The 25,113-nt window shown below is 35.6% G+C and overlaps 1 protein-coding gene across 1 annotated transcript; it reads right to left on the reverse strand.

Moving 5' to 3' along the window:
• Window positions 1-7,638: 7,638 nt before the first annotated feature.
• Window positions 7,639-8,649, reverse strand: LOC127095850 (uncharacterized). The gene is made up of 2 exons (XM_051034482.1): window positions 8,530-8,649; window positions 7,639-7,950 (listed from the first exon to the last, which is right to left on the reverse strand). Exons 1-2 carry the CDS (start codon window positions 8,647-8,649, stop codon window positions 7,639-7,641), a joined length of 432 nt encoding a protein of 143 aa, XP_050890439.1.
• Between the last annotated feature and the right edge of the window lie 16,464 nt (window positions 8,650-25,113).

Genomic DNA, 25,113 nt, shown 5'->3' on the forward strand with positions numbered 1-25,113 from the left:
GCGAGCGTAATAATAAAAATCTTTTATTTTTCTTTGTTAACAATTCATTTTCATGCATTCCATTTGCAACCTAGTTTTAGACTTGACACACCCTTTGATTAGAATAACAAGAGTGGATCCTGTAGAGTACTACAGACGTGAGGGGTGCTAATACCTTCCCCTTGCATAATCGACTCCTTTACCCATCTCTTGGTTGCGAGACCATTAGATTAATCCTTTTATAGGTTTACTCAGTGCTTCCTTTCCCTCTCTTGGGATAAATAACATTGGTGGCGATTCAGTTTTCATGTGCGCGTTTCTCCGAGATGCGACAAGAAACACCTACCAACTTATACATTAAATCATTAATCGAAAGTGGATACTTGTTCTTTATTTTAACTTTATTCAGTTGTCTATAATTAACGCATAACCTCATGCCACTACTTTTCTTCTTAACTAGTAACACCAACGCACCCCATGACAAAACACTCGGATGAACAAACTTCTTCTCAGGTAGATTTTCCAGTTGCTTCTTCAATTTATTCAACTCTAAAACATGCATTCTATAAGGAGTTGTCGAACACCGAACTAGTACCAGATACTAAGTCTTTATCACTCAACTTCATGCTCTGACAATAAATCACTGATATCATCAAGAAACTCATCTAGAATATCACACACCACTGGTAACTCACCAATCACAGCCTTACCTTCATCCTTCATAGAAGCTAACATCATAAATGTTGTAGCATCATCCTTTACGAGCTCATCCATTTGCTTAGCAGACACAAACCACTCATCACTAGCATCCAACTCTAGAAATGATACTGATTTGTTAAAACCCTTGATATGAGCTTCGAATCTTCCCCCTCAACAACTCAGGAAACAACATTGATTCATCTAACAATCTACACTCTTGCAATCAGCAGCACGCCGAACAAATTTTCCACACCTAAAACATATCATAGAAACAGAAGCTTATCTCCACTTGTTTCAATCCCAATCCTACAGGCAAGCGGTTAGAAAAACAAACAAGCACCAACAGTGTTTCACACACATGTCGCATACTGGGGAACAATCAACATTACAAAACCTGGTCGGACGCACCGACCTGGTCCGATTTCACTATGTAACACCCTAAAACCACACATACAAATTATCTCATGATTTAATAAAAATTACAACCATATAGTGTGTCACTCACATCAAACATATTCTGCTTCGTATCATAGGTTACGTTATTTCATATAAAACTTGTCATAACATGCTCACCTTCACTTAGGGTATCATCACAACAGAGTCGTCATTAAACAATTATTAAATGTATAACATCTCATGACATTTAGTCTCAAACTTCAATTTTCATAACATAATTAAAAGGAGTTATATCAATCAACTCAAACGAATCAGTTGGAATCTCCATAAAACATAACAGTATTTACTTCAACAAAAGCAATGTAATAAGTAAACAAACATTCCCAAGCCAATGTGATATAATCAGAGCAAGACACCACTAATCAAACTGATAAACTAAGGAAGTACTCCAACAACCAGCTTTCACTTACTTCAGCGAGATCTACTCCTTAGTATCTGCATGATGGCCTGATAACGCGAAAATGCATCAGATATTTTCCTTGATTTACACTCAAAGATCATACCACTTTAGTTAATATTCTGATTATTCCACAAGTATTCAAGTTATTTTTGCAGGTATTTAAATCTCCAAGCATTAATGAGCAAAATGTAGAAAAGGAAGAAAAAGAAAAAAGAAACAGATGAGAAAGCACAGAAAAAGCAGAAAAACCAGAAAAACCAGAATACATAATTTGCTGATGTGACGACCGTCACAAGCTGCATGACGACCGGCACGACCCAACCTATGACGACCGTCACAGGTCCATGACGAGCGTCACACGACCAGATTTTACGCTTTGAAGCAGTCATCAGAGGAAACCAAACGTGCCTAAATTCTCTCCAACAGAATGACTCTCCCGTGGATTCCTCATTCAACCAGTCTTCCTTAATTTTGTCAACTGCCAAGACCTACCAAAGCAATATATAAAGGACCGAAGTTGGAAAAAAAGGGGATGCCATACACTTCGGCTCTGCAATTGATTTTTTTACAGCATTCTAGCTTTTTAATTATTTTCTTTTCAGCAACTTTGTTTCCATTGCCTTAATTCATTTACCATTCCTTTTAGAATTCCCGTTTTCTCTTTTCCTTCCCGTTTTCTAGTTAGCCATAGTAGTAGTTTCCTACACTGGGGAACTACTACACTTTATTTAATTTAGTAAGAAATTGTATTGAAGAAGCAGAATCCTACCGACTTGTGGAGGACTGCTCAAGTACTCCAAGATTTGTCGTACTCTGTTAATCCAATTGCCAGGTTTTTATTCAATTATTATTATCATTGTTTTGTTATTGTTATAATTATGTTTGTTGCACTGTTAATCTGTTTATACTCTATGTTTGCGCTATTTAACATGTCCGGCTAAACTACCGGTATCGGTATGTAACAATTTAATTGGATGGGATTTAATAATAATCGGTGAAAACTCTTTTTCTCAAACAATCTATTAGGTTGAGGTTTTTCATATATATTTAATTAACTTTGTCACAAAAGTGAGAAGCTATTTAATACGATTTTGCCACGAGAGTGGGAAATTAACTAAGGTGAGAACCAACAATCGCAAGAGCGTGAGGCTCGAGCTAGATAGTAAAAACTATGCATTGATTTTAAAAACAGCGAGAGCACTTTAAAAGCAATTAAAACTTATTTATTTTCAAAAAGTATTTTTAACTTCAAATGGGAGAGCGAGAGCGTACATTCTGACTTAAAGCTATAGGCTGAATCAACAACCACGGAAGTGTGAGATAAAGCCTTTTGAATAAATATTTTCTACTGAAAGATATTTGGCATTTAAACTATTCACTGGTGACTTATCGAATCCTTGACAATTAATGCGTTGCATACTAATTCCTTCCATCAATTCTTTCTTAAAACTAAATTTCTCTTAGATTTAATATTTTGCACCCGAACTTCTATAGATCATTCCCTTAGCTAAACATAGTAACGTTAGTAACACTAGTTTGACCATCAGTCCCTGTGGGTTCGATATCTTTTAAAACTAAAATGACTGGACTGTGCACTTGCAGTCAAGTATCCGATAAACTATATTTTATATATAGTCACGATTCGCATCATGCCCATATAAAGGCAACATTCAAATAGAATGGGTGAGAAATACATCCAAATAATTAATGGTGCATAAACAATTAGAGTAGATCAAATACATACAATTCAAACATAATCCACTATGAACCACAACACATGTATTCAAGTATCACCCACTTCACCATAATCAATATGCAATGTGACTCTCAACAACATTATATACTCATATGCATGCAGTACCGATATCAATAATGGTTCCAATTATGAACCGAGTTTCATCTGTCAAACTCGTGAGCTCCACACTGAGCTCCAAGCCCCACACCAAGCTTGGGACAGTCACAAGTCCCCTCACCGAGATCCATAGCCCTCCTCTTTCACCAATAATAACAACATAAGATGAATGCATGAATGAATGAATGCATCATCACCATATTTCAACAATAATTAGTGGCATCACATTGAACCGCACAATTCTTGTATAACAATCATAAGGCAGTTTCCACACTTAAACTACATATCTTAACTCAACATGTTATCATTATAAGTATAACAATTCATCTCATAGTCACATCAATATTATCAAAAAATTGCAACAACACAAACAGTATCACATCAACCGCATAATTTCCTGTACAATATCAACATGATAGTTTCACATCGAAACTATACATCACAACCCGCATGTCATCAAAACATAACAATCAAACAACCTGCAATTATATTAGCAATTTACCACATCAATTTATCAACAACAGAAACTCAACATTTCGCTAAATGGTTTGTCACATCATCATGAAAACCACAACAAAAGTACACATATAATCCTAATTTAGGCATCTCAACTCTCACCATCACTGTGTAGTTCGTCATATTAGCTTACCAATATTTCTAAAGACATCTAAATCGGAGTTACGAAATGAAAGTTATGACCAAAATCGTCGGGATATATCAACTATTTTGAAAATAGATTTTTCTGAAAATTATAATGTACAATTGATTTCAGTCTGGGTGCAATCGATTGTCATTGAAAGATTTTCCAAATTTTTACACTATTCAATCGATTGCAATCAGGGTGCAATCGATTGCACTAAAAGATTTTCCAAAAATTGCTCCAGTGCAATCGATTGCAATCTGAGTGCAATAAATTGCAACTGAAGGATTTTCTAAAACAAAGTCTCCTCTGTTACAATTAAACCACTTCCAAATCTTCAAACCTCATATCAAACCCAAATTAATCATTCAAAAGCTCACAAAATCATATTCTAACATCACCAATGGATCAAACAAACTTAAATTAACACAACTACAAGTTTTTCCTCATGATTCCATCACAAAAAATTATACCCTAAAACACCAAATTTTTATCAAAACTCAAGAACACACCAATGTAACATAACACACCATTGCAATTCAATTCAGTCATGTTAAAATAGAATTATCAGCATACAATTCATCAACAATCAATCAATATTGAACAACATCTATCAAGGTTCATCAAAATTTATCAAAACATCAATTTAAGAGAAAACCCTATTGGAGGTTAAGGAAACCTCACTACCCTTTCATGATTTAACACCCATAGATTAATATTTTCCCCCTCTTACCTTAGATTTCAGAATTTTCCAGCAAAAGCAAACTGAGTTGGTGTTCTTCCCTCAATCCCTAGCACTCCTCTTCAAGCTTTCTCTCCAAAACAATTTTCTATTTCACGCACTGATAGAATGAGGGCTATTTCTCTCTAATTTTCTATTTTTATAAAATAATTAATTATCTCTCTCTAATTACATCTTTTGTCCAACTAACTAAACCTCTTACTACTTGCTCTCCTTTATTTCTAATAATACACATTTTCCATCCCATTCTCACTAATCCTCTATTTCTATTATTTTAATTTAATTATTCTACCCAACCAAGTAAATAATTCACATAAAATAATTATTTTATGTAATTTCACACCAATTAAAATTAAATAATTAGATAAAGTAATCTATAATTCTAAATCGGGGTGTTACATGGGACACCTCATTAAGAACCCTTACTACCAAATGCAAGGGAAATAGTGCCCCATCACTCAAAATAAATAATGTCTTAAAATAAATCATACAATCATAAGAGGTGATACCATGTAACATCCTAAACCCCAAACTTATATATAAAGGATGACTCGATAATTTTAAGATGTTATTAATGCAACTCTTCAATAAAACATATACATTTTGAAAACATGCAGCTGAAATATAAACAACATACAACACCTATCATTACATGCTCACCTTCACTTTGGGTATCATCGCAACAGAATTACATTAATAGAAGTAATAACACATTAACTTTAAATTGGGTCTTATGGAGAATTAACTTTCACAAAATGATTTCAAAAGGGATTTCAATATCCAACTCTCAACAACTTCAAAACAACGCAATATAATAGTCATTAAACTTCAACATAACAAGTAAGTCGACATCAAACATAAGAAAAGAAAACATTGTTCGCCTCTAGTGTCACAAAATCAGAGCATAACAACTAAAAAATAAATGAGATAACTAATGAAAATAACTCCAAGAGATATTTCCCACCCACAACAACTACTCTACTCTTGAGTATCTGCAAGATGTCCATGGTTGACAACATCAAAACAAAAGCGTTGATAATTCACATCAATAATTTAACACCATAAGTTGCAAGGTATAATTCAAACATCTACGCAATCAACAACAATCACATAATGTGATTCTCACCCCAATCCATCATCATACATAAAGCAATCACATATTCATCATTTAAAGTATGCAATGAGACTCTTAACTTTAATCAGACTTATATACATGTGGTACCATATTATCATAAATTGCTTCACTCAGGGACTGGGTTCGCCCTACTCGAACCCCGAATACACCCTACTCTGATTCTGGATAAGTCACCAATCCACCCTGCTCGGATTGCAACTTTCCTCTTTCATCAATAACAACGACATAATGAATGCATGTCACAACAGGTCAATGCGATAAGAAAATAATGTTTAAAGTACTCTTCAGACAGTAAACAAAGCATGCATTGACCCAATGATAATAGTTCCCCTCCCGAACTATCATCCTACAACAACATAATCACAATTCAACAACATAATTTCATGCTCATGAAACATCATATTATCATCAAAAATCACATCAAATAACATAACATCGTCATCACGTGCGCACATATTCATTATTCATCAAATAATTCATAGATTCGATTAAAATCATGTTTAATCATTAAGTCATACCAAACCATCATTTAAACAGTAACTAACAGAGTGTAACGGTATCTAAAACATCCACAAAAGTCAAAGAATCAAAATTTACAACTTAATATCATCAAAATAAGCAATTACTACCACTGCAGACTCATGACATGTTACCTGTCATGGTCGCGACGTCCGTGACCGACCTCAACACTTCAAAACATCTCCTATGTGACGAACGGCTTGGAAAACAAGTCTCGGCAGCATGACGGGTTATCTGTCACCAGCGCGACACCCGTCATTGACCTACAACCTGCAAAATTTGTCTTTTCCAATTGAGTTCAATGCAGAACTCCTAATTCTCAGTCCAAGCATACAAAATCGATCCAAAATATTACACGCTTGCTATATATTCAACAATAACATCTAATTTCATCAAATCAACACCTTTAATTCATGGTTTTTATAAAATCGTATTATTCCAAAAACCTTCAAAATAGCTACAATGGTGAATAAATGTTAACTCATAAAAACATAATGTTTCATACATCATAGCACACAAATTTCGTCACCAATCATCATCACATACAACAAATCAATCATCAATAGTAGATTTTATTTAAAATCCCAATTCCCTATTGGAGGTTAGCGATTCCTCAATTTTACCCCTCATGCATATACCCAATATTGACATAGTTCTCCTCCCTTATTGGCTTATCCTAGAAGTAGTGTAAAAATTCTGGTTTCTGATTCTCTAATCTCCTCCAAGTTCCAAGCCTTCTCTTGTACTTTCTCTAGCCTCTTCTCCATTCTCCAATTCTGGTTATATGCACTGATAAAAACTCACTAAAACTAGGTTATGTTGTAATTTATCTCATTAGGATAAATCTTATTATAATTCTAATGCTGGCCCAAACTCTTATTCTTCTTACTCCTTCCTCCCTTTCACTCCTCATAAATCACACTTTGGCCATTAACTTTCAATTTTCTATTAAATTAATAAATTAAATAAAATACTATTATTTTAATTATTAAAGTAAACTCTAATAATTGAATCAAACTCTATGAGCCTCTAATTACTCTCCACACTCTCACCTAAATGTCACACACCCCCACCACCCTTATTTATTTAATTAATATTACCCAACAATAAAATAAATACAAAAAAAATCATAATAAATATAGTGATATCAATAAATAAAAAACTAGGGCGTTACAACTCTCTTCCGCTTAAAGAATTTTTGCCCGCGAAAATTGCCTTAAGGAAACATATTCAGATACGACTTCCTCATCTGGCCATCAAGCTTCCAAGTCATGTTTCCACCAGATGGTCCTCCCCAAGCTACCTTCACTAAGGTAATCTCCTTACCACGTAACTGCTTCACTTCCCGACCCTCGATCTGTATGGGTGATGCCTCAATAGTCAGGTTATCTCTCACATGCACATCATCCACTTGAATCACACGAGACAAATTCAAAATGTATCTCCTCATCTGAGACACATGAAACACATCATGAAGATTATCAAGCAACGGTGGTAAAGCAATATGATAGGCCACTTCTCCCTTCCTCTACAAAATATGGTACAGACCAATGAAATGCAGAGTGAGCTTTTAAGACTTCAATGCTCGATAAATGCTATTTACCGGAGTAACTCTCAGAAACATGTGATACCCCTCTTGGAACTCAAATGCTTTCCTTCGCTTATCATGATAGCTCTTCTGGTAACTCTGTGCAGCTCTCATTTTCTCTTCGGTCACTTTGATCTTATTTATGGTCTATTGGACAATCTTCGATCCAATCATAACAACCTCTCCCGACTCATACCAACACAAAGGTGTTTTACACCTCCTACCATACAATGCCTCAAACAGTGCCATTCCAATGCTCTAATGGAAACTGTTGTTGCAGGTAAACTTGATCAATAGTAAAAATCTATGCCAAGTACCTCCTTATTCTAGCACACATTCCCTCAATAAGTCTTCTAAGGATTGGATAGTCCTTTATGTCTGACCATCTATTTGCGGGTGATAAGCAGAACTATAACGTAGCTCTGTACCCAAAGCTTCCTGCAAAATCTGTTAAAACCTCTATGTAATCCTCTGATCCCTATCAGATACAATATTGGATAGAATCTTATGAAAACTAACAATCTTCTCAATATACAACTCTTCTAGCCTCTCCAATGGATAGTTAAGTCGAATCAGAATGAAGTGAGCCGATTTAGTCAACCTATCCATAATAACCCAAATGGTATCATAATTCTTCATTGTCCGTGGAAAACCAAACACAAAGTCCATCAAAATATTGTCCCACTTCCACTCAATTATAGACAACGGCTGCATCAAACCCAACGACTTCTAATGTTCAACTTTTGACTTTTGGCAAGTAAAAAACGCATACACGAACTCAAGAATTTCCTCCGTTATTCCTGGTCACCAAAAAATCTTCCTTAAGTCTTATACATTTTAGTAGCACCAGGATGAATACTCAATCCACTCCTGTGACCTTCCTTAAGAATAATCTTCTTATGTTCAGGTACATATGGTACACAAACTCTTTCTTTGAATCTTATCACACCATTCTCGTCGATTATGGTACATAAACTCTATCTCTGAATCTTTCAGCCAAAACTCTCTCTTAGATAACTCTGCATACAACTTCTTTTCTTTCAAGGTCTGTAACACAATTCTCAAATGCTCTGCATGATCTTCATCTGACTTCGAATATATCAGAATATCATCGATAAGCATAACCACGATCTAATCTAGATACAAATGGAATATTTGATTCATGTACTCCATGAAAACTCTAGGCGTGTTAGATACACCAAACTGCATCACAAAGTACTCATAATTACCATATCTCGTTCTGAATGCAGTCTTTAGAATATCCTATGGTTTCACTTGAATCAGATGATAACCTGGCCGCAAATCAATCTTGCTGAAAACACAAGTGCCAACTAACTGATCCATCAGATTGTCGATTCTCGAAAGTGGATACTTATTCTTGATAGTCACATTATTCTACTATCAATAATCAACACATAACATTATGCCACCTTCTTTATTTTTATCTAACAATACCAGCACTCCCCATAACAAAACACTCGGTCAGATAAACTTCTTCTCCAACAACTCTTATAACTATTTCTTCAGCTCACTCGGCTCCAAATCAAACATTCTATAAGGAGCCATCGACACATAACTAGTACCAGGGGTAGCGGTAAATTCATGACCATCAAGCTATGGATAAGTTAGACGTCAATAAAACCGGAGTCACCACCGCGCTTTTATTGTTTCCAAGGGAAAAGGGAAAAGTACGAACAAAACCCAAAGATAAGAAGTTTTCAAATCAAAACTAATAAAATGCCATAGATTACAGGTAAGGGGGTTAGTTACACAGAGGGAAGGTGTTAGCACCCAAAGTGTCCTAGGTACTCCTAGGGAGCTCTTTCTTGTGTGCATATGTTTTTTGTACAAATGATGTTTGAAAATAAAAATAGTGTGGGGATGAGAAAATAATTCATTAATTATATTTTTGTGTTTGACAAGACCTTCGGACTTGTGCCTATGTACCAACATAAAAATGAGGGATCAAAACCTCGTAGTTTGTGGTATCAATTTCAAAGTGAGTGCATTGCTTTTAACAAAATTTAAGTTGGAAAGGCACAAGGGCCTAAAATGGTTTGAATGAGTGTTAGTTCTTTTTGGCTTTTGAAATTTTAAGTCAAGTATAGTTAAATTCATTTACAAGTTTGATTAAGAAAAGATTTTTTAAAAATGCAATGGCATAAGGCTAAAGTTTCTAGTTTGCAATAAGGTCCAAGTTTAGATAACAGACACAAGCAAAGAAGATTTTAAAAGGAGGGAGAGATTTTGAAATTAAATAAATGGGGAGGAGATGGAGATGCTAATCCTAAGCATAAATTTAAAAGTTGAGAGTTGAAAAGATCTGACCAATGGGCTGCAATCCAATAGACAAGAATGTCATATAGAAACCCAAATTTACCTTGGACTTTAGAATCAAGCAACATCAATACACAAGTACAAAATTGAATAGCAAGGCATCAAATAAAGATAGCCACATCCAAGCTTAGTAACTCCATAATCTTCTTCAATATTTCCCATGTATCAGACAACTTCCAAGATGGCATAAGTCACAAGTTCAAAATAACAGCTTCACAATGATCATGTTGTAGATGAACTCAAATGGATCTTCAATGATGTATCAGATGAAGTTTCAATTCACAAGCATTTGGTCTCATGAAATTTGGCATTGGCCAAGTCCTTTGCATAGGGAATTTTTCCTAAATTCTAAGTCCAATTGTCTCAGATCAAACTAACAGTCCACACAACATATTTTTAGGTCAAAAGACCACAAAAACAAATCACAATATACACAATTACAATATCACAAACTATGGTCCAAGTGGACAAAGTGAAAATGACATTAACATAAACAACTTGAATGGTATGAATAATGACAAATGAATAAGGCTTAAAAATCAAAGTGCATTAAAAGTAAATGACTTAAAATTAAATGTTAGTTGTTAATGAGTTAGAAGTTAGTATTGTTTTTGATTTTGTTTTGTTTAAGTCATTCTTTAGAGAACACTCAACCCACTTATCACAAGCATGGATCCTTGAACCAAGACATCTTCCGAAGGAAGGAAAAAAGGCCAAGTTTCCACACAATACCATGAAAGAGGGGAGACTTACAATCTCACTAACTAGAATGTTATGCCTTTTGTGTCATAAATTTAGCGCTATGTTAAGCAATCCTAATTGGACTTATGTAGAAGTCACAACTATTTGAGGCTGGGCAATAGAGTTTTGGTGTTAATGCATGTTAGAAATATAGTATGATGGACTATGCTCATGAAACATATCACACACAAAAAGAATATGCAAAGTGGGGGATCTAATCTCATCCATACTTATGTTGATTTTGCAATCAACTATCCTTATGATATAGAGATATTATAGGTCCATGACATGAATGAATAAAGAAGGGGGATGAGATGAAGAGGGAGAGGAAATGGATCAAACACAAATTGGATAAAGGAGGACTTTTACCAAATTAAGATCATTCATTCATTTTGGGAGATGGAATGTACATTCCATAAATCCCCTAAATCCAATTATCTTAACCTAACAAAGTCAAATCAACCTTGACCAAGGCCCAACAACACAAGTTAAACTCATAAAGTCAATTAAAATGGCTCTGCACAATTTATTTGGCATTTAATCAATTAAAAATAATAAAAATAATGCATTAAATTAAATATGGTTTGTCAAATTCCTAAAACCTCATCAAAGCACCAAACAAATGACCATGAGATTTATCATAGGTCAAACAAGGTCAAAGGACCTTGGAGAAACATTTTCAAAGTTTTTGGAAACTTAAAAGCATTTTTAAACAATTAAAAATATTCACAAAATCAATTAAATCATGAAAAATATTAATAATGATCCAAAAAATAATTTTAATTCAGAAAATGAAAGAGGATTTTATTTAAACTTTTTTGGTGAAACTCACATAATTTTTGGATCAATATTAAATTTAATATGAATTAATGAAAATAAAAGGAATAAAAAGAAAATCAATTAAATCAGAAAAACGTGGACCACTTGATCTCCCTTATTAATTGAGGTGGCAGGTCAAGTGGTGGAAAACATGCGTTCCATGATACGCTTGAGTCAGCGTGCCACACGTATGGTATTCACAAGCAACGTTCAAGATTAAAACGATTTGAATTGATCAGATGGCTCTGGACGACGCCACCTCATTGCCGGAGCAAAGCGTTGGTCGTCTTCTCATGCGACCTTGGTCGGACTGGTCCACTCATCACCATCACATAAATGAAAAAATAGGACATGATCTTAAAGGAAAAATGGTGTAGATCATGAATATCACCTCAACTTAACCTAACTCCAAGTATATTAAGAGATACATGAAGTTGAATTTTGAGGTGTATGAACTGAGTTGCTTCGATTTGACCTCAAAGTAACTCAATCTTCTTGCCTATATTGGGAGGACTTCAAACAACTAAGGACCCAAGAGAATTGAGGGAGAATCGAAGAAAAGAAAAATCTGGAAAAATACCTTTAATGTTGTGCAGAACTGGATCTCTTTTGCTTCAATTCGTGCTTGATCTTGCTTATGGATCCTGGAGTTCTTGAATCTCCAAACAGTGAGATTCAAACTCAAATTTCAAGTGAAAATTATCAGGTTTTCCTTTGAATTGTGAGGGTTTCAATGGTTGGAGGCAAAGCTGGCACACAAGGTCCTTCAAACTGACGCAATTGACCTATATTTATAGAAAAGTGTAAGTGATATTTGCACACTTGAAAATGCTTCCAAAATTGGCAATGTGAAGTGCACGCTTGCATGGGCATGTACAGGACCATGAAGCAACTCAATTAGGTCCAATGCAAGTGAAATGAAGTCTGAATGAGAATTGGATTGAAAGGCAAGAATGTTTTGATGTTTGAAGCATGATTCTTGCCAACTGATACAACCCTGTTCAAGTCATGCGCATACCCCTCAAACTTTGTCCAAAATGGATGAAATTGGACTCATTGGAAAGATTAGATCAAGAGGAACAATTCTCATGTTGGACACTTTTCTATTTGGAACTTGTATCATGGTTAATTTTGAGGTGGAAGTTTGAAATTTTCAACATGTCAAAATATTTTCTAGGTGTCAAGCCATATATTCAATTATTCCACCTTGGCTAACTTTTTATGTGAGCTTCAAATGATAAAAGTGTCCACATGAAAGTTGTAGCTATTTCAAAAACTTTCAAACGTGTCACAAATTTGACCTCATTTGGATTTGGGATGAATGAGTTATGCATTTTTGAAGTTGAGGAAAATCACTTATTCAATGGTATTGGTCCAAAATGACCTATAATGTATCCTCATATCACATGCTCATAAAAGTTGATTTAGCTCTTCCTCCAAACATAAAAGTTGAATTAGACACCTTGAATTTGATTGTGCAACTTGGAAATCTTTCATCTCATAAAAATTGAGCAAGTTATGGCCTTGGGAAGTTGACTTTCAAATTAGGGTTTAGACAAAATGACCTATAATCTTTCAACATAAAAAATTACTTTCCAAGCAACATTAGCTCTAGACCTCAACATCAAAATTATTTGGAATGTCATTTAGAGTAACTTTTCTCTTGGAATCAATTTAATATGATGAAAATTGTAAGAGATAGGGTCTAGGGAGACCCCGTTTTGATCAGATGAATTCACCTGGTCAACCACCATCAACCAACTTGCTAACTTGCAATTCTCTTGACTTTTTAGACTCATGGGAGATCATATATGCATAATATGATGAAATGTGAGATGTCCACTTGAAATATTTGATCAATGGGTGAAGTAGCTTGTTGAAGAAGTTACACAAGATACCCAAATGAACTAGGGTTTCCAAGGCAAACCAATTCCAAACTCTTGATGAATTCTTGATCAAAATAACATGTGAAGCTCATGGGGATCCATATATGATGCCTAGAACCATTGTGGATCATTTATTGGTTGAGCTTTTAGCAGTGAGGGTCTTAAACCCTAGATGTGAACTTGATAGATCAATGCTGATCATGCCCTACCTACAAAAGAGTTAGACAAATACAAAGACATATTTTTGATATTTTGGTTAGTAAAGGACAAAATAAAAAGTAAGATACAATCACATGGTGCTTGGTGATCTCTCCCAAAACAAACCCAATGAAAGAGGGGTAATGAGGATGTCAAGGTATGAAGTCACAACCAATGTCTCAACATCAGGGAACCAGGATGAGTTATCATCAGAAGAAGAAATTTCAGAGATGGAGATGTCACTACTGTGGTAGATTTGGTCATATAAAAGCCTTCTGCTACTGGTTGCATGGTTTTCCTAACCAAATCCCTCATGTCAGACCTAAGCATAAGGCATATAATCACAATGCCCCCATCAAGAAATGTCAATGGGTTGCTAGGTTAGCTCACACAGCTCTAAGGGCATCTACCAGAGAAGACTGGTACTTTGATAGTGGCTGCTCAAGACATATGACTGGGATGGAGAATTTATTGGTGGATATACAACCTCACACTACCAGTTATGTGACCTTTGGTGATGGTGCTAAAGGAAAAATCAAAGGTGTTGGTAAACTGGACAGCTCTGGAGTTCCAGAACTGAATAATGTGTTGTTGGTAAAAGGACTAACCGCTAATCTCATCAGCATAAGCCAGCTGTGTGATCAAGGGTTCTATGTTCAGTTCACTAAGGAGCTATGTGTTGTGACGAATGGAGATAATCAGGAAGTTATGAGAGGATCCAGATCCAAAGATAACTGCTATCTATGGGAACCTAAAGTCTCAAACTACTCCACCATGTGCTCCTCAACTAAGGAAGAACAAGAGGTGAAGTTGTGGCATAGACGTCTTGGTCATCTTCATTTAAGGGGAATGAAAAAGATCATATCCAAGGAAGCAGTTAGAGGAATCCCAAAGCTGCTTATCGATGAAGGAAGAGTCTGTGGAGAATGTCAGGTTGGCAAACAAACCAAGATGTCACATCCGAAGCTGGGACATCCTACGACATCCAAAACTCTGGAACTCTTGCACATGGACCTAATGGGACCTATGCAGGTTGAAAGTCTGGGTGGAAAGAGATACGCCTATGTGGTAGTTGATGACCACTCTAGATACACTTGGATAAGCTTCATCATAGAAAAATCAGATGCATTTGACGTATTCAAGGAACTGTGCATCAGAATTCAAAGGGAAAAGGACAGTTGTGTGGTCCGAATTAGGAGTGACCATGGGACAGAGTTAAAAAATTCCAAGTTTGATGAGTTCTGCTCGTCTGAAGGGATAAGTCGTGAGTTTTCCTCTCCTATAACTCCTCAGAAAAATGGGATAGTTGAAAGGAAAAACAGAACTATCCAAGAATCTGCCAGAGCTATGATTCATGCAAAGAAGCTTCCTATGCACTTTTGGGCTGAAGCTATGAATACAGCCTGCTATGTTCACAATAGAGTTACCTTGAGAAAAGGAACCTCCTCCACTCTGTATGAGATATGGAAAGGCAGAAAACCCATTGTGAAGTACTTTCATATCTTTGGAAGCAGATGTTACATTCTGGCTGATCGTGAACAAAGAAGGAAAATGGACCCCAAAAGTGATGAGGGTATATTCCTAGGATACTCAACTAACAGCATAGCTTACAGAGTATTCAACTCCAGGACCAATGTCCTGAGGGAATCCATAAGTGTTATAGTGGATGATAAAGAGGAAGGAGTCAATGTCATAGAGGATGTTGGAACATTCCTTGATACTTCAACAGACATACCAGTCAAGTCTGAAGAAGTACAGGAGGCTCCTCCTGAATGTGAGGTAGATGCATCCAACAAAGTGTCGTCTATCAGAATTCAGAAAGACCACCCTAAGGATCTTATCATAGGGGATACCAATAGTGGTGTGACTACTAGGTCAAGGGAAATTAGCTCAAATTCCTGTTTTGTATCCAAGGTTGAACTAAAAAATTTGAAAGAAGCCCTGACTGATGAATATTGGATCAATGCCATGCAAGATGAATTGGAACAGTTTAAAAGGAATGAAGTATGGGAGCTAGTTCCACGACCTGAAGGGACTAACATCATTGGTACCAAGTGGATTTACAAGAACAGGTCTGATGAGAAAGGAGTAATCACTAGGAATAAGGCAAGACTAGTGGCTCAAGGATACACTCAAGTTGAAGGGGTTGATTTTGATGAGACGTTTGCACCTGTTGCTAGACTTGAGTCAATCAGATTGCTGTTAGGTGTGGCCTGCATTCTGAAGTTCAAATTGTTCCAAATGGATGTGAAGAGTGCATTTTTAAATGACTACTTAAATGAAGAAGTCTATGTGGAACAACCTAAAGGGTTCTGTGATCCTAACCAACCTAAGCATGTGTACAAGTTGAGGAAAGCCTTGTATGGGTTGAAGCAAGCACCTAGAGCTTGGTATGAAAGGTTGACTGAATTTCTGACCTCTCATGGGTACGGAAAAGGTGGGATAGATAAGACCTCGTTTGTGAAGGATGAAGATGGAAAAATCATGATTGCCCAAATTTATGTGGATGATATTGTCTTTGGTGGAATGTCAGAGCAAATGGTGAAACATTTTGTTCACCAGATGCAATCTGAGTTTGAAATGAGTCTGGTTGGGGAATTGACTTATTTTCTTGGAATGCAAGGTAACCAAATGGAGGATTCTATGTTTCTCTCTCAAAGCAAATATGCCAAAAACATAGTTAAGAAGTTTGGTATGGATAATGATAGGCACAAAAGAACTCCTGCACCCACTCATTTAAAGTTAACCAAAGATGATGGAGGTCCCAGTGTTGATCAATGCTTGTATAGAAGCATGATAGGTAGTCTACTATATCTAACTGCAAGTAGACCTGATATTTCCTATGCTGTTGGAGTGTGTGCTAGATACCAAGCAGAACCCAAAGTGAGCCACTTAAATCAAGTCAAGAGGATTCTCAAGTATGTCAATGGGACTTGTGACTATGGTATGCTATACTCTCATGGCTCTGAGCCTGTCCTATCTGGGTATTGTGATGCTGATTGGACTGGGAGTGCTGATGACAGAAAAAGCACCTCAAGAGGATGTTTCTTCTTGGGAAACAATCTCATATCATGGTTCAGCAAGAAACAGAACTGTGTATCTCTGTCCACTGCAGAGGCTGAATACATAGCAGCTGGAAGCAGTTGTTCCCAACTGGTGTGGATGAAACAAATGCTTACTGAGTACAATGTCTCTCAAAATGTCATGACCTTGTACTGTGACAATCTCAGTGCCATCAATATTTCCAAGAATCCCATCCAACACAGCAGGACCAAACATATTGACATTAGACATCACTTCATCAGAGATCTGGTGGAAGACAAAGTGATTACCTTGGAACATGTAGCCACTGAACTACAACTTGCTGATATATTCACAAAGGCTTTCGATGCTACTCAATTTGAAAATTTAAGGGGCAAACTGGGAATATGCCTCTCTGAGGGTTTATAGCAACCAATGATGTTTGGGATGTATTGTTTAATATCTCTACCTATTAAACAATTGAAAGTGTGCTATGACTGGACAACAGATCACAGCTATGTTACTTGCTGCAAGTATGGTAACAAGATGTTTAGGGGATATCCTAACATGGGACAGCCTATGTGCCTGCTGGACTTCAAGAAAGTGTTCATGCAGGAGTGGTTCAAGATGTCAGACTCAAAGTCATGGCATCTGATATGGGTGTACATGCTGTGAAGCAAAAGTGTGTGACAACTTGATCAAAGCTGTGAAGCAAGATCAAGTGGGTGGTGTCTTGATCAAAGCTGAAAAGAAAGATCAAGAGGGGGTATTCTTGATTGAAACTGTGAAGTAAAATCAAGATTGTCTGTCTGTCATCTATATGTAATTTTGTTTACTTGGTCTGTAATTTAAAGTGTTGCTTTGGCAACATTTTTGACAAAAAGGGGGAGTAACACCTGTGATGCCCCAGGACAACAGATTTTTTGTTAAACAGATATTGAAGATCCTCTAATCCAGAGGTTGTGCTGCAGCTGATGTTCCACTTCTATGAGTGTGAGTGTGTTTGTGTGTGCTGCTATTAGAAGTTTTTAATTAACTTCTATGTGTGTGATGCTGTTAGAAGTTTTAATTAACTTCTGTATGTGTGTGCTGATTTGTGAAGTTTTTATTTAACTTCTATCTATGGTGAGTGTGTTGCTGCTCAGAGTGTATTAGCTAGGTTAATTTCCCTGCTAGATGTGTGTTTTCCGCTGCTGTGAACTCTGTTGTGATGCCAAGTTGTTTTAGGCAAAAATTTGCCAAAGGGGGAGTTTGTAGATGTTTGATTGGCTGCATTTTATGTTAAAACACTAACTGGACTCTAATGTCTTGACTGATGTCATGACATGATGTGGAGATGTTTGATTGACTGCATTGTGTGTTAGAACATCTAACTGTACTCTGATGTCCTGACTAATGTCATGACATACTTGAGTATTATGCTGCAGGTTTAGCTAATACAGGATTTACTGAATGTCAAACTAGATGTTATAACATTCATTCCTGACAACAGGTACTGAGGTCTAGAGCAGTTGGTTGTCTGCTATAACTCAGTATTTAATTTCAGTCTGTTTAGGGAATAACAGACCTGGCATAAGGCCTACTGTCTGAATGTCAAACTGGATGTTATGACATTCATCATTGACAGCACATATACTGAATAATAGGCAAGTTTGTTTTCTACTGCAGTTCAGTATGTATCTCAGTATGCTCTTCAGGAGAACAACAGACCATGGCATAAGGCTCTATGTGTAAATGTCAAATTGGATGTTTTGACATTTGTTACTGTAAGCTGGTACTGAAGTATAGACTGGTTGGTCTTTCACAGTACAACATTTTGTACAGTCTGTTTTCAGGAAAAACAGACTTAGCATATGGTCTATGATTTGGATGTCAAACTGAATGTTGTGACATTCATTCCTGACAGCATATGCTAAATTGTAGGTTGGTTAATTTTTCTGTTTCAGCAGTTTTCTCAGGCTATTCTTCAGGAAGTCAACAGCTGAGCTAAAATCCAGGAAACTAACAACTGAGCTACAATTAATGAACCTAACAAATAGCCTATTTGTTAGTACCCTAACATGTGGAAATTAGGTTAACTTGCTTGACCTTAATTTCAGGAAATACAAGTACAAGGCCCAAGTGCTGCAATGTAAAAGGATGGCAATCCTTCATTCAGAACTCGGGGATTTTTAGGCGTGAAGATTTTATTGTTCCATCATACTTCACTGCTGTAATTTTTGTGTGTCTTGTATTAGGTGTATCTTGTGAGCCAAGAAATTATCACCTTGATGATTGCATTGGACTAGGGTGTTCATTGAGTTGTAAGTGTTATGTCACTCTAAGCTTTTAAGCGTGAGTGCTGTGTATCTTGATTAAAGCTTTTAAGCACAATCAAGAGTTGTTTGAAGTGTGACTTCATAATTAACTTTAATTTAATTAAAGGTTGTAATCACTGAGGTGATTGAGGGGAGAGAGTAGGAACTCTTATCTTAGTGTAAGATTGAAATTGCATTGGGTAGGTATTAAGTGATAGGATTAAACAGTTGGTTTAAGGTCTGAATTAATACTACTAATAGTGGATTTTCTCCTTGGCTTGGTAGCCCCCAGACATAGGTGTGTGTGACACCGAACTGGGTAAACAATTCCTTGTGTTATTTACTGCACTTACTTTTAAGTTCTGCATAATTCTTGTCTGCGCAAAATTGGATGTCATAACATCCCGTGTGACATCGAAAGTCTGTTAACTAGAATTTCAATTACCTTGTAATTTACATTCAAGTATTCATTATCACCATCATCTACATTATACAAACTCATCATGCATGTTTATTTACTTGTTATTTATTTTATTATCATCATACATTAAAAACAACAAAAACATGATAAAATGATAAGACCAAAAATATTCATTCCACTCTTAATCAACTTGGACTTAGAGGATTTCATTTTAGGACCCTTGCTTGGAAGCCTTTTCCTTATCTTTGTGATACTTTGTAAATGTTGGATTTTATTCGTAACTTACATGCATGTTATAAGAATGACATCATGACACCACCTTAGGGGGACATGTTTGTAATACTGTTATCCTTTGTTTAGCATAAGTCACTTTTGCACACACAAGACTTTCTCTTGGGCTACCTTACAATGAGACCCTTTAGTTTCTTGTTGGTTACTTTGCATTCATGTTGCATAAGTAAAATTTCATAATCAAATAAGTCAAACCCTTAATTCAACGTCAAGTGGCATTTTCATAGTCAAATTCAAAAATACAATAAAATTACGATTATTATTGTGCGCCATGAGCCTTAAGTGGTGGAGAATGAGTAAGAATGGAGCATTCCAACCCTTACTTTGATTATTTTGGACGCAAGACGCTTGACTTGTTGTCTAGAATAGTCACCTCCGTCCATAGACTTTAGTATAATATAATCACAAACATTCTTTCATAAAACCCTTATTCAAGGTAAAAACAATACAACTCATCAAACTCATTTTTGTGTCTTAGGGCATCATCCTGAAAACCCTTTTCTCAAATGTAAAATCAACCAACACACAAATATTTTCTACTCCAAACTACGGAGCTTTGATTCCTCATCCCCGAATGAATGATACGTAGGCACAATGGCCCCAATCCTTGGCGAGCACTATAATAATAAAACACCCCCTCTTTCACACACATTCTTTTGAAAATAAAACAATGATAGGTAAATCTCATGTATGTAAAACAACCCTAATGGTTCCCATGGAGTACCATGGACGTAAGGAATGTTAATACCTTCCCCTTGTGTAACCGACTTCCGAACCCAAATCTCAGTTCCCAGACTGATTCCTTATTCTCTTTTAGCGCTTCCCGTGCACATCTCCTTTCCGAGGGTTTTATCGACTATTTCCCCTCGCCTCTCCGATAGAGGTAAACTAAATAAATTTTGGTGGTCACTCTTCTGATTTTGCCTCTCTTCGGCATCTCTTTAGTCCCGGTTTCATTATCGTGAAATCCCGGTAGCGATAGATACTTCTTATTTTATTTCCAATCTTCCATAATTTTTTTGACCATTTATTTGGTGTTTTGAAGGACTTTAGGGATTTTCCATTTTATTTCTATTTTAAAATTCATTTAAAAATACCTTTAATGCATTTTTATTTCATTCAATTGTGTTTTTTTATTCGTCTGACCCTTGTGAACTTCTATTGGCCTTGGATCATGATGGTTTAGACCTCAAGTCTCATCAAACTCAATGGATATTTTGTGTTGATGGGTGTGAAAACCCTAATCCACCAAAATGGATGATTGATTTTGATGATGACTTAATCAAACTATTGGTCCAATTTGGGTGTGACTTTTATTATGTCTCTGTTCTTCATCTCATTCTTTCCCATTTGATCAATTGGATGGCTTGTGTCTATATTGTTCATGATGTATGGATTGGTACTTGATGAACTTTCATCATTTTAAATCTACCTCCTAATTGATCATAGATCATTTAAGGTACTTTAGAAGGATGTATAAGTTTATCCTAAGTGTCATGAAGTGTGGGTTGAAGTAATGGACCATCCTCCTAGCCTTTGTGATTGATCATTTTTTCTTTTTTGTGTGGCATGTCTTTAGGAGAATGATTTACATATAATTTCTCTAGCATGTATTAACATAAACATTATTATTGGCCGACCTCAGATTGTTGGGACTTCTACATAAGTCCAATTATGATTGCTTAACATGGCGTTAAATTTGTCCCAAGGATAAGAAAGGCATTTTTATAAGTGAGACTGTAAGTCTCCTATTCCTCATGGTATTGTGTGAAAATGTTGCTCCTTTTCTATTTGTGAGAGCTAGTGGCATACTTGTTGATTTTATCCAATTTTGAGCCCTTCTCATGAATGGTGTATAGGATCATATTTTCATTCTTGTGATTGCATAGTTGAGTGTTCTCCAAAAAATGACAAAAACATCTTTTCATCTTTTACTAACATCCTTTACTAACACTTTACTTGTATTTAACTTTTACTTCTAAGTCATTTACTTTATACTCTTTTATCTTATGCAATTTACTTTATAATTTATGTTTAGCATTTCATATCATATTGTTGGTAATTATGTCATTTATTCTTTGGAATTTACTTTCATATCTTTGTAAAGAAAATATTAATAAAGAAAAAACCTAAAAAAGAAACTTGGTTATCCTGATTCATGGACCCGTGGTTACTATTATTTGCATCATTGCAGAGTTATAGACTTAGAATTAGAACCTTCTACTTTGCTTTGGACTTGTGATTTGAGATCTTGGGATTCATCTGATACCTTTGACTTTGGACTCCCTATGTAGACTTGGTTGAGTTAGTTTGGTTTCATTTGATGCATGTATTATTATTTGCTTATTCTGGCTTACTTGAGGCTCAATCAAAAGGAGGAAATTCTTCCTTGACTTAGGTCATAAATCTTGATATTTCTTGGTTAGATCTTTCATATTTAGCTTTTACTTTATGCTTTAGGATAGCCCCTTATTCTCCTTCCCCTTTTTTTAATTTTCAAAATCTTCTCTCTTTTTTCGAAACTTTCTTGTTGTTTAACTTGAATCATTTTTTTCAATAAATCTTGACTTTTGTCAAGTGATTTTCAAAACATTTTTCGTAATAAATGCTAATCCATCTTAAGCATATTTAGACCAATTTCAAAATACTTAAAAAAATGTCTAACTCATTTAAATCATTTTTGTGCCCTTTGTGCACTTTTCCTTTTAAAAACTTCTCTCAAGGGCATTAGACATGAGTCATTCCCATAGTTGAGATATAATTTTCCTATCCCCATGGTATTGATGACAATTCTTTTCCATTTATGATAACTAGTGGCATACTTGTTGATCCTTATCCAAGTTGGAGCCCTTCTCATGATGGTGCAAAATACTCATACTTGTGGGTGACTAGTTGAGTATTATCCTTAAAATGACAAATTGTCTTTCCCCCTAAAAATGAATCAAAACAAACTCATTTTGTTAATTTTACCATGAACTACGAGGTTTTGATCCTCCATTGCAATTTGTTGGTACGTAGGCATGAGACTTCAAAAGTCTTGGCAAACACAAAAATCATAAAAATATTTCTTTTCCCATCTCTCTCATCCTTTTTTACAAATAACTTTTTTTTTAACCAAAAGACACATTTTCAAAGAGGTTCCCATGGAGTACCATGGATGTTTAGGGTGATAATACATTCCCTTTACATAACTAACCCTCGAACCCATGTTCTCTTTTTATTAGTTTTGCTTTAAAACTTCTTCGGGTTTTGTTCATACTTTTTCCCTTTTCCTTTGGAAACAATAAAAGCGCGGCGACGACTCTTGCTTTGCGAGTTAAGTTAATAAATAGCTTAATCTCAAAAAAATTTACTGCTACACAATCCTTTGAGCTCTTTGAGGGAAACCCTAATTCATAGATGAAACAAAACCAAACATACCTTGATCTTGATGTTAGCTATGCATGAATGATGTATAGGATGCAAATGAGGTAAAACTAGACGGTTGAGTTTAAGTTTGCATGAATGATGATGTATAGGATGCAAATGAGGTAAAATTAGATGGTTAAATTCAGTTTGCTTGTCCATTATTGTCGAGGTGAAAAATAATGTATTTTTAAATTAAAAATAAAATATTCAAGAATGCGTCACTTTTAATGAGGTAAAAACATAAACTATGGCAGTTGAGATTCAAAGCATGTACACTGAATAGATTTACCTTTCGATTTTTCAAATAACCGACGAAACATATTGTATATTTTAAAAAAAACAAGGTGCGTCCATATATTTGACCTCAATTTTTCAATACGTGAAGTGAAATCGTCGTCATGAAATGTATTATTTGTAGTAATATTTTTTAAGTTTTATAATTTTTAAATATATATGTTTCTTTTTTTTATCACTTAAGATTTTAAGACTTTTTTTAATATTTCAAATATAATTTATTTTTTAATTTATTAAGTAATATAACTAACTAAAAAATATATAAATCATATACATCAATTTCTCAATAAATTTAAAAAGTGAAACCTCTCTAATGAAGTTAGTATTATATAGTTTAAAATTGTAACAGTCCAATGACTATCATACAGTTTCAAAGTGCTAAGTGCAGCCATCCTGGACTGCATCTAATCCAATCCTAAATGCAAGGGTTAGGGGGTGATGGTCAATTGCCAAAGTTGAGAATCCATTCTCAATATGAATAACATACACAACTATAAGTAGTGCTGGACGGTGCTAAATAATCATGTTAGTAGGACCTTTTAGTCTCAGGTTGGTTGAATCTAGACGCACCCATTGATTGATAGTATAAACATGTTGGTGCAGACAGACAAATAGCGGGAAAACATACGAAATTAGTTGGGTAGTGAAAGGAGGTTATTGGTGTGGATTTGCCAGCCTGTGGTTAGATTCATTTTGCTTGTCCATTATTGCGTTACAATGCATTTCTTGTCCAAGTTTGATTGATGAGTATCTGATTGGTGGTTGTTCCCCACAAAATTTCATATCACCCCCGGATAAGATCCCCAGTAGAGTTCTTCTATGACAGATCTTATTGATATCTTTGCATGTTCCCCTGCTGAGACTTTGCCTATCCCCAGCGGTGGTCCATGACTCTTGGTATTTGATGCATCCCCACCAGAATTGATTTCTCTTATGGACCTGGCCGTTCTCTTTTGAGATGTTATATCGGATGTCTGTCCATTGATTCTCGGACCTGTTTGTGTTAGATATGTCTGTCTGTCAGCATTAATCATACATAAACCACACATATACCTGCATAATTATAGTACTAAGATATTCATGATGCATTCTTTGCCATATATCTTTGCTTGTTATCTCTTGCTATTGGTGAAATATTCTTCCCCAAGCAGATGTTTCTGTCTGATCTCTCCATATAGAGTCAGCCCCCATAGGCAGAAAGTGTCTACATTTCCTTTCTTATTCCCCACTGAGTTATGTCCTCGTGGATGGACATTTGCTTCAGTTTCCTCCCCAGATATGTATCGGGATGGAATTACTCCCTTGAGTTATATCCTCATTGGGTTGAGTCTTGTTTGATTGTGAATTTCTAGTTTGTTCCTAGATTGACTCCCTTCTTGTTATTTCCCCG

Source organism: Lathyrus oleraceus, chromosome 6 (genome assembly GCF_024323335.1).
Source record: "Lathyrus oleraceus cultivar Zhongwan6 chromosome 6, CAAS_Psat_ZW6_1.0, whole genome shotgun sequence".
In the NCBI taxonomy this organism is placed as follows: domain Eukaryota; kingdom Viridiplantae; phylum Streptophyta; class Magnoliopsida; order Fabales; family Fabaceae; genus Lathyrus; species Lathyrus oleraceus.